This window comes from Sylvia atricapilla, chromosome Z (genome assembly GCF_009819655.1).
Source record: "Sylvia atricapilla isolate bSylAtr1 chromosome Z, bSylAtr1.pri, whole genome shotgun sequence".
Lineage (NCBI taxonomy): Eukaryota > Metazoa > Chordata > Aves > Passeriformes > Sylviidae > Sylvia > Sylvia atricapilla.
This window is the reverse complement of record NC_089174.1, coordinates 26775081-26792342: the sequence shown is the minus strand read 5'-3', so window position 1 is coordinate 26792342 and position 17262 is coordinate 26775081. Positions and strand designations below refer to the sequence as shown.

The 17262-nt window shown below is 36.9% G+C and overlaps 1 protein-coding gene across 1 annotated transcript in view; it reads left to right on the top strand.

The window, feature by feature from the left end:
* Positions 1-17262, top strand: part of SRFBP1 (serum response factor binding protein 1) — a 68925-nt gene that overhangs the window by 41139 nt on the left and 10524 nt on the right. The window contains exon 4 of the mRNA XM_066340021.1: positions 4544-4615. Within this exon, the coding sequence (XP_066196118.1) occupies positions 4544-4615 (72 nt within the window). The remainder of the gene's footprint in view (positions 1-4543; positions 4616-17262) is intronic.

The following is a 17262-nucleotide window of genomic DNA, read 5'->3' as shown; positions in this document are numbered from 1 at the left end:
GTTTTTCACATCCTGTTTATTCATCCAAATCTCAGGCCAGGGCCTGGTCATCTGCCTGCAGCTCTGACAGGATCCAACTGTCTTACAGGTGATTCTCCTGACATCACTCCACTGCCCACTGGAGCAGCTGCCTGGGCAGCTGAATGCTGGGATGAGCATTGGTCCCCACATGGTTGGAAAAACTGAGTCAGGCTGGTCCTACTGCTGCCACTTCTTTGCTGCCTCTTTCCAGTGTCATCTTGGCATTCTAGTGGCCACTGTGAGCTCCGCCAAGGTGTCAGGACAGACAGCTGCACTATTACGCTTTATGTCATGGATATCAGCCTACAGAGTCTTTTCTTGTTTGTGTCCCTGTCTCCAAAGGACTTCATGACAGAAGTTGAGATAGGGGTGCAGTTTGTAAGTAAAAGAAAATTATCTCTTCCATTGTTGCTTACTGCCCATTATCCATCAATGTGCCAGCATTTACCACCTAAAACACTAATGCCAGTAGTGTTGGCAGTGTGTTATCTCTGCTAGTTGTCTATCTTCCACGAGTGAAAACATGGTCAGTGTGCAGGGGAGAAGGGTCTCTTAATCTGAAAAGTTTTTTATCATCGCTCCATAGGCAGTCAGTGTCAACACCTTACTTAGAAGGTTTTGGCTTGGGGTATTTTTAGATATTTGAGAAAACAGGGATGATTTTCAAGGAGGAGTGTGTGCATTGGTTCATAGGAGGCTTTTGTCTGTATTTCCCTAATCTGGGATTATTGTGGTTTCTGTACTTCATATGCTACTTCAAAGTAGCATATTTATCTTGTTCCCTCTTAACTTTTGTACTCCTTGTTCACTGGAACATAGTTTCTCTCTTGAAAACCAGCTGGTACAGATTGTGACACCAAGCATTAATTCAATTTGAGAAAGCAACTACAATCTGTGAGAGTATTTGGAAGGCAGTAAGTGTGTTGTTCATTAGGGGCCTCCAGAAGTGGATCTTCTCAGTGCTAAAGGAGTATGGGAAAGGGGAAGGGATGAAGAAAAATTAGGGGGCATAATTGAGAGTGAGCATTGAGCATTGAGACTGAGCAGTCTCAGTCAATTCTGGTCAGTAAATTTACCTGACCAAGCACTGTAACTGATCGACAGAGTCATCTTTTTTTCTTGTCTTACCTGTTTGTAATCTCACCTCTTTGTCCCCTGCCTGCAAGTCCTGTAAGGAACTAGGTGCCAGCTGCTGGAGTTATGGGGCAAGCAACAGGAGTCAGGGCAGTAGTGTAGGTGCCCCAAGCCTGTGGTGTCAGCAGCAATGGGTGGGTCTCCAGGCACAGGGCAGTAACAACACATGCACCATCAGGGAGGTCAGGCACTGCATGTCCTGCATGCATCTGTGGGTGAGAGTGGGGTGAATCATGCCTGTGAGGCTCTCAGCACATCTGGACTGGGCTGCTGGTCACAGCCTGTGTGCCTGTGCTACTTCTGATGTAGTAGCAGACTGTTATGTGCTTTGACACCATGTGTATATCTCTTGGGCACAAGCACTTCACTAGCAAAACTCAAACTGGAGTAGCAGTGTGTGGGAGAGGGACTTTTTACATGGGCATGTAATTATAGGACATGGGGTAATAGCTTTAAACTAAGGGTAGGTTAGGATTGGATATTAGGAAGAAATTCCTTACTGTGAGGGTGGTGAGGCACTGGCACATGTTGCCCAAAGCATATGTGGATACCCCATCCCTGGGAATATTACAAGGCCAGGTTGGGTGGCGCCCTGAGCAACCTCATCTAGTGGCCCATGGTGGGGGTTGGAACTAGAGGATCTTTAAGGCCCCTTCTAACCATTCTCTTTCTGCAGTTCTGTGATCTCAGAAGGGGTATTTGGTGGCCAGAGGGCCCTTGATGGTGCCTATGAGGTGTGTGCATCTGCCTGCTAGTGGCTTGCTGCCAGCCAGCAAGTAGGAGGCCCATGAGAAGGGCACAAGAGCTATGGACCCTGACAAAAGGGTATGAGATGGACAGAGAGATACACTGTGGTGATACTGAGGGATCCACGAGTGCTCATGTGTTTGTGCTGTTGAGGGGGTGAGAGGTAGCATGCTCTCGGTAGTGAACTACAGTCCTGATAAGAAAAGAGGTCTTTGCTGGCTCTACTGAAGTTCATGTGAGTCCTGAGACTGCTACATGCTGCATAACTGAGCTTCAGTACTGGTTTAACCTGTTAATAAGAAGGCAACTGCTATGTCTATGGGCCTGGTAAAGACACCTGTGGGTCTCTGGACACATTGAGCTGGGCTGCAGCATCAGGGCAGGAGGAATCCATCGACTGGTCTCAGAGATGCTGGAGGGGGCATCCATTTATGACATCCCTTAGCACAATTGGAAGGAGGGTTCCATAATAGATATTCAATACTAAGGTTTTCCTTGTGAGTCAGGTGCATCTCAAAGTTGAGAAAACTGTGCTGGGAAAAATTCTGCTGTCCCCTTTTTATATTTTATTTTCTGTTTCTGACCATTAATAGAGACAGAATAAACATGTATTTGATACATATTTATTGTCACTTGACTCAAGGCAAGTGACTACGTTTACAAAACTGAGGTTCTTTGGAAGAATATTTAAGTCAAGAATTGTTAGTTTGCGTTAAATCCAGGAGAAGTGAAAGACATAATTTATAAATGTGGGGATTTAAGCCTGAACAGAAGGTTCTTGGCCTCATTTTGTATCCTAGGCATTTCAGTGTCGCTTTCATGACTTCACATTCCAAAGTGTAATTGATTCTCCAGTATTATTCATGATTCTGCAATGTCTTGGGAATTCTGCAATATTGTCATATCAAAATTAAACTTCTGACATTCTCATGAAGGAATCACTGAAGTTTGTCTGCCTCTGCCCTGAACCCTGTTGCTGCATTTAAATCCTAAGGAGACAGGAAATAGGCAGTTTTATTTGGGATGAAGATCATAGGAATTATCTTTTTTGGTTGTTTTTGTTTAATAAACCAACAGCTTGATTTAATGAATAATATTGGGTTCCAGAGCTTCATTCGTAACCCCAGCCTCCTATGTGACAGTAAGCATGTCGCTTGACCAACGTGTCCTACTTTCACCATCTGTGAAACGCTTTGGAAAGTCATGGAAAACTGAATCATAGGTCTTTTCCATCTCTGTTAGGTCATCCAGCTGCTCATCTGCCAGTAGAAGATTGTTTCCTGCATCCATCAGTGTTTTTCCAGTGTGGATCCTGTCCTCTAAGTCATTGGGCTTCCACTAGTACCTTTGGGAGATGATTTTGCATTATTGTCAGGAAGGTCTTCTGAAATTCACAAAAAGATATTTCATTGTTGTTGTTGTTAATTTAACAAAGTTCTATTACTTTTTTCCCATAGTAGATAATTGTTTACAGTTCTAAGACGTATGCAATTCATGCAACACTTTAAAGATCTAGATAAATTGCAAATCTCTGTGAAGTATCTTACCTATACAAAGAAAAAAAGTCATAAGGTTTTCAGATGCAAGTTATGACCTCTTTTATAAGAAGGTAAGATACTTGTTCTTCCTGAAATTGTGTGTAAGGAAGTGTACAGACTGCTCCAGATTTACGACAGAAAAGGGATAGAATATGGAACTTAACATTGAAGTTAAAATGAAGGTATTGGAATACATTTCAAGAATGCTTAAGGAGGCAAAGAAAGAAATTAACAAATACAGTGTAGTTGTTGAGCATGAAAAGCTATCAGAATAACTAAGTTACTTTGTGCAGAATTTTAACCTTTCAAACTGAGTGAACATTATTTGGGTCTGGCGTAAGAGTAGTTAAACTGCTTTTAAAATGGCCATCTGGGAAGCAATTGCTGTGTAACATGATTTTTGTTGCGCAGTCCCAGGAAGAAAATAGTGTTCAATTAATTCAGTTGATGAGGTTAATAGAACATTTTTTAATACAGCCTATGTAAAGCATGTGTCTTAAAGCTGCAAAAAATCTGTCGTGGGGGCATGTTTCATAAAATATTCAGCTTTTAACAAAATGCTTGTCCAGGATTTTCATTCTTCTATTTCAGCTGCCTGTACAAATGCTTAAGTCCAGGAATGCAAACTGTGTATTCAGTCAGTCTCTTTAGAAAAAAGATTTTTTTTTTTAATCTCAGCTTCATTTTCATTGTCTTTAACTTATATATTCATGTATATTGATAAATTCTCATGTAACTTCATCGGAAGATATGTTGGGAATTTGAGGCCTTCCAAAGTTTATTTGTAGTACAACAATATGGGCAGTTGACATACTCTGTGAATAAAACCTCCTATTCTGCATACTTTGCTGTTGAAAAATCCCTCTTGCCTTCACTACTAGTATATACACTCAGATTAGGTATTAACGTAGTGTTTTGGAAAGGTCAGTCAGTACAAATACAGTGTTAACATACACACCAAAATTCACCATATAACAAACTGGTTTTCTTCCTTTAAGAGATTAGGGACGTGCCATGATTAGAATGTTTATAAGGAAGGGGAACCCTAGAAAGACTTCATGAAGTTTGAGCATAAGAAGAATAAACGTATCTTTCATCTGCAGGAAATAAAACCAGATGAAGTTTCCAGACTTGCTCTTAGGACAGAAGTTAATTTTGAAAGTGTCTGCAAAAAGGTAAGACTTGCTGGTTTCTGTTTTCCTTTCCCTGCCTCTCTGAGTGTGAAAAGTATGCATGTGTGGGTGCAAGTACATGAATTTGACACAGTGTGTTCTGCTTGTTGTGTTGTATCTTCATTGTAGATCTTCCTTTTCTGAGGAGGTTTATCCACCAGGACATATCTACAGAAAAATGAGTAGCTGTCTAGTAGGAATTGTCAGTAGTCTGGTGGGCTAGTCCCTAGTAATTGGAACAGAATACCAGGAAGCATAGTAGTGGTTTCTTAGTCTTTATAAATAGATTTGTTTTGTTTATGTAGTATATATACATGATTCAATTAGTGTAAATAATCTAAGTAGGCTTTCAGCAGCTGTTGGTAAAAAGCTCTCAATACTTTCAAATGCAGAGAGAAGTTGCCACATCTAAAAACAAAATGTGACAAACATTAGTTTGAAATAAAGGTGGAATTCTAACACCCCTGTGGCTCATTCATTTCAGTGTAATGTTTCTCTTGAAGCCTGCTGATGGTACAGTATCAAATATGAACTGCCTAACTAGTGATGTCTGTAGGCGATGAAATGAAGACATAGAAGTGCAAAGACGCTTGTTGAAATGAGTAGCTGAGGCTGAAACGACTACCATTTCAAGGAACATGTTACATTATTGATGCCGGAAAGCAATTTTGAGTTTAAAAATGTCAATACTTGAAGTTTTATGGACCTTTTCACTTTATCCTTAATTCCTATAGGTGGTCCACTGAGGAGGTCTGAAAACTGAAATGTTTATACTTCACAGGCTAAGTTTTTATGTGGAATTTGGTCTTTTACTCCTCTAATGGCATCATTAGTTTGTAATATAACTCTGCTGTTGCATATTACAGTCATGTGTGATGTAGTTCAGTTATTAGCATAGTGTGCAGAAAGCTTTTCAATGTTTTATGTCAGCAAAATTAATAGGAAAAAAGTTAATAGGAAAATTTGGATTTCTGGAGAAGTGTTTGGGTAGAAGCATCTTAACTGTTTTTCCTTTTCTGAATGATAGATGAGAGTAAGGAAAAGGTCACAGATGCACTGACATGAAGCTAAAAAGCATTCTTCTTTTAAATGTATTTGACCAAGATTTTCCAGTATGAAGATGAGGTAGTCAGAAGCAGGTTACTGTAATGTTAGAAATGGGGCAGACATGAAGATTTTGAATGTGTGAGGACATATGGAAAGGGATTTCATTCTTGAAGAGGGATGCTAAATTCAAATAGTGACATTTTGCACTTCACCATAGGAGATTCTTCTGCCAAGATTTCAAATTTGTCAGACTTATACTGATTTCTGGAAGGTGCACCAAAATGCAATTATTGATGCTATTTTTGAAAGGAGTTTGTAGATCTACAGTTGTAATTTTATTTTCTAAGGTGGCAATATCATTGACAAGTTTGCTGAAGGAATATAATTAATCTTACTTTCACCCCATTATTTTTTATATATTCATAGTCATGACTGATGATGTGCTTCTCATATTTACTTAAAGTCTTAAAATAGGCTTTAATTTAGCTTTAATTCTTGCAAACATATAGTGTAGGTATCTTCATGGAATTGTTTTGGGATTTTGAACTGTTGTTGTTTCTGTTACTTTCTGCTGCTGGTCCTGTTTTTCAGGGGAATTAAAGTCTGTTAATCTTACAGTTTTTAGTGGGTGGAACTTACATTTCAAATCAAGCTGATGGATGGATGCTGATGCTTTTTTAATCCCATAGAGGGTTTTAACTTCACTGCAGTAAAAGAATTTGTACAACTATGTGACAAGTGGTGGCTGTGCCATCCTAATTTCATTGGTTCCTTTTGGTTGGCCATAGTGTATCCTCAACTAAAGAAGGCATCCCTTCTTTAGTGCCTAAACGGAAGTGAATTCTCCAGTATTTTGTTTCTTATTTTCCCACAGTTAATCATACAGTAAAAGAAAAAAAAAAAAAAATTTTCTATCCCTAGCAATATTCTGTAGTCTCATGACATACAGACCACATGGTTTACCTTTTCATTAACATGAGTTTCAAAATATTTTAACAAAAACATCCTGTGGCTGTTTTCATTTTCAGAATAGGTTTGTTTTCATTGACAAAAGGCAGTCTGCTTTTAATTCATTGTGGAATGCTGAAAATTAGTTTTGCATAGTGGTCATGTAGTCAAGATACTTTTTTAATTGTTTCTCCTCACTGAGTACTGGTTCCCAACATTTTTCAGAATAAGTTAAGCATACTTTTCTATTTAAAAAAAGTTTGCATATATTTCAGTTTAGTGCAATAAAATTATGCTAAGCGTTTAGCAAGTGGCAATTAACTGGGAGTTCCTATGACTTAAATTTCAATATGGCAGTATTGATAATAAGCAGATCAGATTTATCTAGTTGCAGGGTTGGTGAGAGTCACCAGCCCCATCACACAAGACTTTTTATGAAAGCATTACAAGAAGCAGCAGGTGAACAATTCTTCATGCATGTCTGCTGAAATATTTTTAATCCATTTGAATATTGCTGCAGCTGGCACCATTGCTACCAATAGGTGATAAATTCTATTGTAAAAGTTGTAATAAATGTTACCAAATGTTACTAGGCTTTATATTGTTGGTTCTATTTACAGCTGTTGAAAAACAGAACCTGTATTTTGTAGGTTTTCTCCAAGTCCCTGTGCACTTTTTTATTCCAAGTTGAGCACTGTCTACTACAAATATATTTGACAGACATTAGTAAAATTAGAAAAACATGTCATACAGCTCATATTTTCAACTCACATTTGCAGCTGTGATGGCATTTTGAACTGTTGCACACAGTATATATTTCTGCAATGTATGGGAAGCTTGATTCACCAGTGTAGTGCTCCAAGACACTGAAGTTATAAATTGAAAACTAATCCTAATAATGCTGTTCATTACAAGCAGAAAAGTCAAAATACTTCTTATTTTTTCTAAAGAATAAACTCAATGTATTTCAAAATTCAGCAACTGTCTGATTTGGGGAGCAGGTTGAAACAGAAATGACTATTGTATTTTACTTTGAGTGAAGAACAGAGTTACAATATACAGTATTATGAGAGATTGGATTAAGCGTATGTTTCTGACCTGCAGGACAAGCATTCACAGATGATAAATACCACCTATATTTTTTGCTTCCAGATGCAATCTTCACATTACCTTAGGAGAATAGTATTCCCTTCTTTTACATTGATCTTTAATCTGTGGTCCTTGAGAAGAATGCCACCTTTTCCTGTTAAGTCTTGTATTTCCATCCATTGCTCAAATCCTGTTGTGTTTCAATCATGCAGATGCTTGTCTGCAAAGAGGATTCTGCACAGCAAATTTCGAGTGTATTATGATCCTCAGAGTATTTTTGGGCAACATCCCTCTGAATTTCAAGATTACTGAAAAGCTTGCCACAGTTTCTACGTGTGTCGAGAAATTTTTTGTAGGTCAGAAATGTAAGTCATTAGTAGTGCTTTTTGCCTTTTTTTTTCCCTAATTTAAGGCCTGGCAAGCTTATTTTGGATTGCTTCATGTACAGAAACCAACTTTGTCTTGTTTGGAATTTAAAAGGAATTCAAAGACTTTGGAAACAGGATCTCAGGCGGCTCATGAACAGCCATAGGGAGACATGCCAGGATTTAACTAAGCAACTGTGTAGGGTACACAGTATGAGTTTGATCATTTAAAATCTAAACTGCCTGTTGAGGACAGCTCGGCTTAACATAATTTTGGAGGGTTGACATTGGGCATCTGTTAAAAATACCTGCTCCAGAAGCAACTCAGCACTAAAGACTGACATGTTACACTTAGAAGTTCTGGGGTGAGTGAATTTAATATCTGTGGCACTTTACCTATATGACTCAAATGACCTTGGGATGGGGGAACCAACTAAAATACTAACAGTTATATGAAAGGGTTTTCTATGATTTATCAAACAGGACTTTGATTTATTCACATGTGAGAAGAACATTTCTGTTTCCTCCTAAACTTATTCTTGAATTCACTAAATCTCTCATGTGGGGCTAAGTAAGTCCTTGGGCAAAAAAGGTAGAAAGGTGAAAATGAGAAAGAGGTAGAAAGGTGTTCTTTTTCCAGCACAGACAGGAAGTAGAAGGGTGAAGCTACAGGGCTAAATATGTATTAACTTTAATTCTTTCAAAAGTGTTTCAATGACATTATCAAAATAGCATTTGTCAGATTCATGTCCTTTTTAAAATACGCAAATGATGGCCTGAAATTTGTCTGTCAATTCACAGCCTCTCAGTAATAAGTAAACAAAAAAAGAGCAAGGATAGAGTACTCACAATTCTAATTTTCTTCTTCTTTTTAGATTTATATTGAAAACATTTTTCACATCAACAGGATGTGAAAGGCAGTTTATGAAAGGCTGCTACCTTTGAGGCTTTAATTAACAGTTAATTGGCACAGCAAGTGTCTGGGAATAACTGACTAGATGGATATAAAGCATTGTTCTTGCTGAAGGAATACACAAGATGTTCTACTAAATACACTTATTTATTAAGGAAATCTTAAAGTTAATACTCCTAGTACTTTTGAGCTTTGTGGCAGAAAAAGAAAGATGTAATTTCTGAATCAAGTAGAATTTTTGATTAAACACATAGATCTATAGAGGAAAAGTTATATCTGTATTTTCTAATTTTCAGAAATATAAAGGTTTTTATTTTATCTAATAGTCTTAAATGTATGCTTTTGATCTTTGCCTTCATTTATTTTAAAAATGTACTTCCTAGTGGAAAATATCTCAACAAACCCCTCTGCACGCACTGTAGATTTAATCTGAGGAAATGTACTAAATCATGCAAAGGGCCCCTAAAAAGAGTCTTCTGCATTTTAATTGGAGACTTGCTGCTAGCTTCAAAGGCTTTGGATCAGACATTGAATAGCTGCTGTCTTTCGTTTGCGGTTTGGAGGATTTTTCCACAACCTACTCCCTTCTCCTCTCCACAGCCTTCCTGAAGAATTCTACTCACAACACAAACATACTGATTAGGATAGATATTATTATTGATGTAAAACTTCTGTTACTGCCTTTAACAGTAGATTCTTACACACATGGATTTTTAACATTGCTTATGGAAATATTTTGTTTGCAGTACATAAACTGTAAAGACATAATTATTGTATGAATTAATTTTATTTGTAATACTGATGTGATAGTCCATAAATGTTGTATAATATGCTTATCATTAATTCATTACAATTTTGCAGTTTGATTTTGGCTATGTGGGGGCAAATGGCTGGTGTTTTGGAGGAACCCATGAAAAACTTCATTCTCCTTTTTATTTAAGTTTTGGTTGTTATGTTCCAGTGATTTAATAACTTACCTGGATTTCACAGATAATCTCCATCTCACTCCCTACCCACTTCTCTATAAGTATTAATTTTTGGAAACATTGTTATCTTATCATTGTTATCTCCTTTGGCTCCCGAAGGAATGTATTGCCTTACTAGGCACATGGATATTTGTATTGTCCAACAATATGTTTATGCTGAAAACAGTAAAATGCTAATACTCAATTTACTTTCCTACATGTTACCTTCCCTTCTTATTTCAGTGTGAAACAGTAGATATTAATTTCCATATCAGATGCCAGATAGACTTTTTTCTCTGTAATAGATGCATCTGTCAACATCTTATATTTTTTTGAAATGTGTTGAATTAATTTAATAGTATAATTTCCTGCATCACTGACTAAAATAATTGTCTTTATGCTGGGCGTCAGTGTTACAGAATTGAATTCTTTTTGTCCTGAGTATTCTCAGTTTGAATGGAAGTTACACTAAATGTATGAAGCCACAGTTTCCCAAGAATTTTCCATGTCAAACACCAGATGTTAGTGTTAAACAGTCTGCAGTCTTCCTAAGAGTACTGATGAAATGAAGAATTTTGCATTCATTGATGAATATCACATTCAAGTGTAAATACTTCTCTGTGTGACTGATTCTTCTTTGTTTTCTTTTCCTGAAAGTTCCTCATCTTCCAAATTTGATAACCTGAACTCCAAACTGTTTAGCATGATCTCTGTATATACCAGACTATATTTTAGAGCCTAGAATCAATTACTGTGACTGTAACTGAAATTTTATGTCAGTATAAATGAAGTCTGTCAATTTTTGACAAATCTCTCTCCAGTCTTCTCCCCACCTACCTGGCTTTGCAATTGTCCATCTGTCTGCTAGCTCAGCCAGTATCAATCCCTCCCCAGGCTTCCAGTGGGAGAGTACAGGATTGTACTGGGTTATGTCCATGTCACTCCCACCTTTGGTTAGCCATTCCTCCCCTGCACCACACTCTTCCCTTACTGTCTCTGGAACAGTCTATAGATGTCTTCTCCAGTTGCCCCTTTGCATTCAAACTAGGCTGCCATACACACTCCACTATACTGCCACTGTTTGAGAGCATGGAGGTAGACTAGACCAAAGCTAGCATCATCTTCAACATCAGAGTAGCAATTGCAATGAGCTGAGTTTAACTACAGCTTTGATTTTGTTCATTCTGGAAGGACTCTTCTTTTAAGTTCAGTGTCAAAATAAGCTGCTAGTAACTTCGGTAGTGTTTCACAGAGATATTGTTAATCTCTGACACAAAAGGGCTGTCTCCTTTCAGATTTTAAATTGCTAGTCCAAGAATCTTTCTACCACTCGTTTGCGTTCCTGTGAGGGCTGCATTTCTTAATTTTGTTGCCTGGCTGAACACCTCAAGTTTGCTGAAGTACGGTCTTGTCCCTAGACAGGGCTCAGACTCAGAAGTGGTGTGATTGCTTTAGATTTGAATGTGTTCATTTCACTTACTTGATGTGCTAGACCAGAATGTGGGCAAGCATATCATAGTTAGTAAAGCTCAGAGGAAGCTGATTAACAGTTTTGTGAGTGTTACTTGGCTTGCATCCCCAGGTGATTCAAACACAATGAATATGCTTTTGAGAGTATAATGGATCAAAAGCTGGGTGGGATGAACACTGCTGTTAGAGTCAGATATGCCTGTGGTAGTGGTGTCATGATACATGGTGCTGCACATACACATGGCTGTACTTTTTCAGTCCCAGAAAGCTTTATGTTAGCACTCACAAAAGACAAGCAACTTGCAACTTTCATTTCAATTTTAACTGAGTACTTGAGTGATGCGTAATCAGTATCTTACTGGGTATGAGTTGTCATGGGAATAATAGAGGAGAATATTAGAAGTAGTCTTGTTTCTATGCTTTCCTTGAAAAAAATACAGGAAAAGTGGCATAACAAGAGGTTCTCAAGTTTTTGTGGTTGATTTGGCAACCATTTGAGTGGTTTGTGGTTTATTGGTGGGTTTTTTTTTAATAAAGGAAAGCCAAGCTACTGATGGCCACAATCTCCTTCTCCAGATGATTTTCCAGACTTGCACACAATGCCTGTGAGGCAGAATATCAATGCCTGGATAATGTATAGTATAAAAATGAGACCCTTAGGTATTTGTAGTATGTTTTGGGCCAGGAAAAGCTGGACATAAAGGATGACCTGCAGCATAATCAAAATTGCACTTGGCTCTCAGTGGTGAAAATTTTAAAGGACATAAAGGAATGTTTAAAAGCACAGGAAAGGTTATATGCTTGGAGAACCATGAAGTTAACAATGACGTGACACGCAGGGAGCATGTGGGTATTTTTCAGGATGTCTCTTAAAGGCCAAGGACAGAACAGCTTGATCCAACAAGTAATGAAGGTGAATCAGACTGGGTGCACTGACAGTTGATTGACACCTCCAATAGCAAGATACAGGGGAAGAATGTAAGTTATGAATGCTTCCATATTAACGCTTGCACTGAAAACAACAATGGTAGAGAACTACAATTCCTGACATGTATCATCATCACAGATTGTACAGAGACCCTCCTTCCACCGAGTCTTCAAGATACTTAATGCAGTTTACCATTTTTACAGGGATATTATACACACATGAGAGTGGTACTTTTCTGTGAAGCACTGTAGTTCAACAGCTCAAAGATATTACTGGAAAAAAAAAAACAAACTAACAACAACAAAACAAAACAAACAAAACCAAAACAAAATCAAAACAAACCCACAAAAATGCTAAACAAACAAACAAAAAACAAACAAAAAAAAACCCCACCACAATCTCAGAAGTGTTTTGAATGGAAGTTCCAACTGTCACAAAAGCTTGATACCAGAAATGTACTACAGGCCCCAGTGAGAATGGAAAGGGTGAGCGGAAAATGTTCAGTGAGACTAGAAAAACTACAAATTTAAGACAGGTAATGAGTCAGTGTTTTCAGGCATGCTTAATTCTTTTGGCTAAAGACAGAATCTTTGAACTGTATCTTTTATGTATCCATAGGGAAAGTAATCTGTTTGTAAAGTTGATCCACATGAAGGGGCAGGGAGATGGATTTGTGCAACCAAATGACAAAGCAAAATGTTTCCTCTGTCTTGTCATCTATCTGTAAATCCTCTGAGAATTGATACTCATTGAGCATGTGCAACCAAGGTTCCTGTTGCTGGTTTTAAGAGCATTAACTTCCAGAAGGAAAGCTTTTGTTTGTGTGTTTGTGTGAGAAAGAAAGATAAGTTAATCCTGGAGGGGAAAATGGCCATAGTTTATTATGTCTTGATCTTGTTTTGAGAAGCACAGTAGAGTTGGCACTCTCTGATAAGTGTGCCCAGTGAATGCACTCCTATCAAGAAGAAAAGTGCAAGGAGACAACATAAGGTAGAATTTACATGAGTTTAAACATTTTGATTCCTTAGAAAATTCCAAGTGTTAAGAAGTCTTTAGTGTTATATAAACAAGTGTGATTACTTATGTTAAAGACTAACAGTTCCTTGTGTGTTATTAACTGGAAAAGCTCTTTCTGTATATTCCCTTTGTAGTGTGACTCAGAATTGCATTGCAAAATCAGAAAAAAAAATCTGATATTCCTGATATTTCTAAAAATGAAAAACAGCTGCTGGTATCTTATGCTCCTTTTATTTTTACAAATGAAACTCTATCAGGTTTTTATTATATATATCATGTAAAAATAAAGTACATTATTCTGATTTCTTCCCATCTCTCCTATCCAGGTAAGTGTTTTAAGTGCCCAACTCAGTACCAAGAAATTGATACTTACAAAAATCAAAAAAATAAAGCAAAATTCATGGACTTAAGCAGGCTCTTCCAGCTCATTAGGAAGCCCATCAGTCTGCTCTTAATACTGGAAAACTAGAAGAAAAGTGCTAGAGCCACCGTTGCCTGAAACTGTAGAAGATGTTCTTGAATTGTCGGAATTCTGTTTAAGAAAAATTCTCATCTATTGGGAGGCCAATGAATGTAGCTGCTAAGACCATTTGCGTGAAAAGGTTATTGCTTGGTAAAATGGCAACATAAGTTTATAGCACATTGCACCCCTCTGGCAATATTGGTAGACAAGAAAAAGTATGGGAAACTGGAGGTAACTAGTGACTTACTGGAAATACAACATCAACAACATTAAATTTCAAGTGGTGATGATCTTTTTCTTGGGTTTGGAATTCAAATAACTGCCAAATTATTGGAGTGGTTCAGTGGTTGCATATTAGGAAAACAGCATGCCAAAGTTAAGTAATAACAATGTAATAGCCCAGAAGATGCCTGACAGCCTCTAAGCCTAAAGGTGCTGTGTGCCATGTAGTGAAATACCTGCTATAAAATCTGAACACCCAGGATTACCATCCATTTTACATCCGTTCTCTGCTGATGCGCTCAAGTAATACCAGGAATTACATATGTATCTGATGTGTGTTTATCATTAAAGTCTCAAATACATTTAGTCAATAGACTTAATGATGGAAAATCTACATTTTGGTGCCAGAGAACTGGCATGTTTATCTCTGATGTTTTAATAGTTTTTCAGTGAACTGAATTTGTATTTCCATTGTCTTTTTCAGAAAAAGTCTGAAAGACGTATATATTAAAAAAAACCTGTTTTCAATCATGCACACAAATTGCAATGTAGTGTGCCAAGAAATGCTATCTTGGGTAGCATATTATAACATGGCCTAACCCTGGTTAGTGTGTGCAGTGCTTGTAAAGTCTTTTAAGTCATCTGTGCCTCCAAATCCCTGGCTCTCAGTTCCTTCAATAGTGCTTTGAACAGAAGTATGTCTTTCCTGAGAGTTTTATTTGAAGACATAAACCTGAAAATACGTAAGTTATATATAGGTATGTTCCCTGATGGTAATCTAAAGATCTAATTGTCCAGAGGGATAAATTTTTTTCCTTTATGTTATAAATTATCTGAAATGATAATTTTGATTAAAATGGCACTTGTTTTTGAAACATAAGCTAGTTTTGCAGCATTGCATCTGTTTTAAAGTTGAAGAACTCAACTACATCTACTTATTCTAGTATAAATTTAAGTTTATATGTGCTTATACTTACGGTGCAGTATCAGGCTGCATCTGACAAGTTATAGTTTGAGATTTGAGCATCTGTTTTAAAGTGAAATGTTGTAAGGATATCTCAAGATTACATCCCTGATAGTTGGATACAGAGTTCTGTCAGCATATATACGTTATAGGGAGAGTTGTGAATATTTCAGTCCTGAAACTTCTTTGGTTCATCCAAGACAAAATATTCTGAACTTTTTGGCTTATTATAATAGTTATAATAATACAGAGCTCATCCCTGTATCACCAATTTAGTTGCTACCATGAGCTAAACTCAATATTTGGGCAAGCCCATGGTGCACAGCTGACTCATGGGAGTTCAGATGTATTCGTTAAAGTGAAGTCAGAGAATTATTTTTACTGCTTGGTTTACAGCACTGCCTGAGTGTTGTTGGTCTCCTTTGTGTTTCTGCTCTCTTTTCAATAAAAATAAGTACACATAATCAAGTCTTAATTTTTTGCTAAAAAATAGTTCTTTCATATTTCATTTTTATGTTACCTAGCTTAATTATCTGTTCAGAGTTAATAAACAACTGCCTATTTTAATTTTTCAGATGCTCATTCAAGATGGCCAGTTACAAAAAATTATCTCAACTTCACTTTTTTGTAGAAGTCAGTTGTGGTTTCAATTGTGATGTGATATATAGTTGGTGTCCAACTAATTTGTTGATGCTGTTTTCTCCAAATTTCATTTTCTTTTCTTAAGACTACGTGAATTTTGTGGCAAAGAACTTTCTCTTTCTCATAGCAACTTCTTGTTATCCAAGATGTTATTTTGTTTCTATTCCCCCTGAAGTACATCTTTGTTTCAGGGTCTCTATTTCATCTTATTTTGCTTTCCAGTTCGTCTCTCAATATGACTTTCTGGTTGGAATGTTTGCTTGGTTTGAAGGTTTTCTTACATGGGGTTTGGGTGGGTTTTTTTAGTGTCTTCTATGCTCTCCCCAAAAATTGTTCATACAGTTTGGCAAGGTGCCTGTATTTTATGACAGTACTGCACCTCAACTGTTCAAATGTCAAAATATATGAAAAGCATATATTTTATAGAAAGGTGTATAAAAAAAAAAAGGCAGAAACGTGTAGACTTTATACTGCTATACTTTATGTGTTTAATTTTATATTTGTGTGAGTCACAACTGCATGTATTTTATCCTGGTCAATTGCCCTAGATGTACAATTTAAATTATGTAATATTTTTAGATTACTGATATTTCTCAATAATTTTTTTTAGACTCTAACTTAGGCAGCACTCCCTTCACAACTCTTTTCCACTTGGAATTTGTCCACAGTTTTCTATAGCATGAAGTAATGTTCAGCATCCTCCTAGGTTTTCTTAAAGGCCAGCAATGGTTTCAGTGTTGGTATGAATTAGACCATCACAATTCAGGGAGGAGTTATCACAGTGCTCACTTTTATGTCCTCTTTCATAAGTTAAGAAGTTGTTTGTTTGTTTGTTTTTTAATGTGCGAGTTGTTTGTGTCAGATTCCAAACGGAGGTGATTATAGACACATCACCTTACTAGCCTTGGAAAAAATGAAGATGAGTTAAAAGCATTTGAATTTTCTCACAATCTTGCTGTTTGTACTTTACACCTAGAGTTGACCCTCCAGTTGACCCTGTTTTCCATAAGGAAATAATTAAGAATCCATGCTTACTTTAATCTTGGCTTTTTTCTTCTGACTTTTCTTTATTGAAACAATCACAGGAATTGGTTTTATGGCATAAATAGAAAAAGCAAAGAAATATGGAAGATTAAGTACATAAGTTGCACTTGGGCAGTTCTGAGATTTATGCTGGGCTCTGATCTATAGATCACTCTGATAATTTGGGGTGAAAGATTCCATTTCTCTTTGACTATTTCCAAATCTGAAAAACAAGCATTTACTTCACGCTTCTTTGCCTGGCTAAATTAATTGTGACATATTAGTCCAAATAAACTCTATTGACTCTTTTATACTCATATTAAATGTGGTTATTAACATTTGCAGAGTGCTAGGCTTTTTAAAGAGCCTGTGAACTTCTTAAAATGCTTAGATACGATGTATTATTTTATCATGCATGTACTAAAGCACAGCAAATAATCTGTTTTTGTTTGAATCTATGACCTATTTGGAATTCTTATTTTAAAAGAAGTGGAGGAATGATAGAAACATGTTTATACATCAGACTTCTTTTTGATAAAAGACCAGCCAAAAAACAAGACAAGACAGACTTAATGTGGAAAGGAGCATGAATCT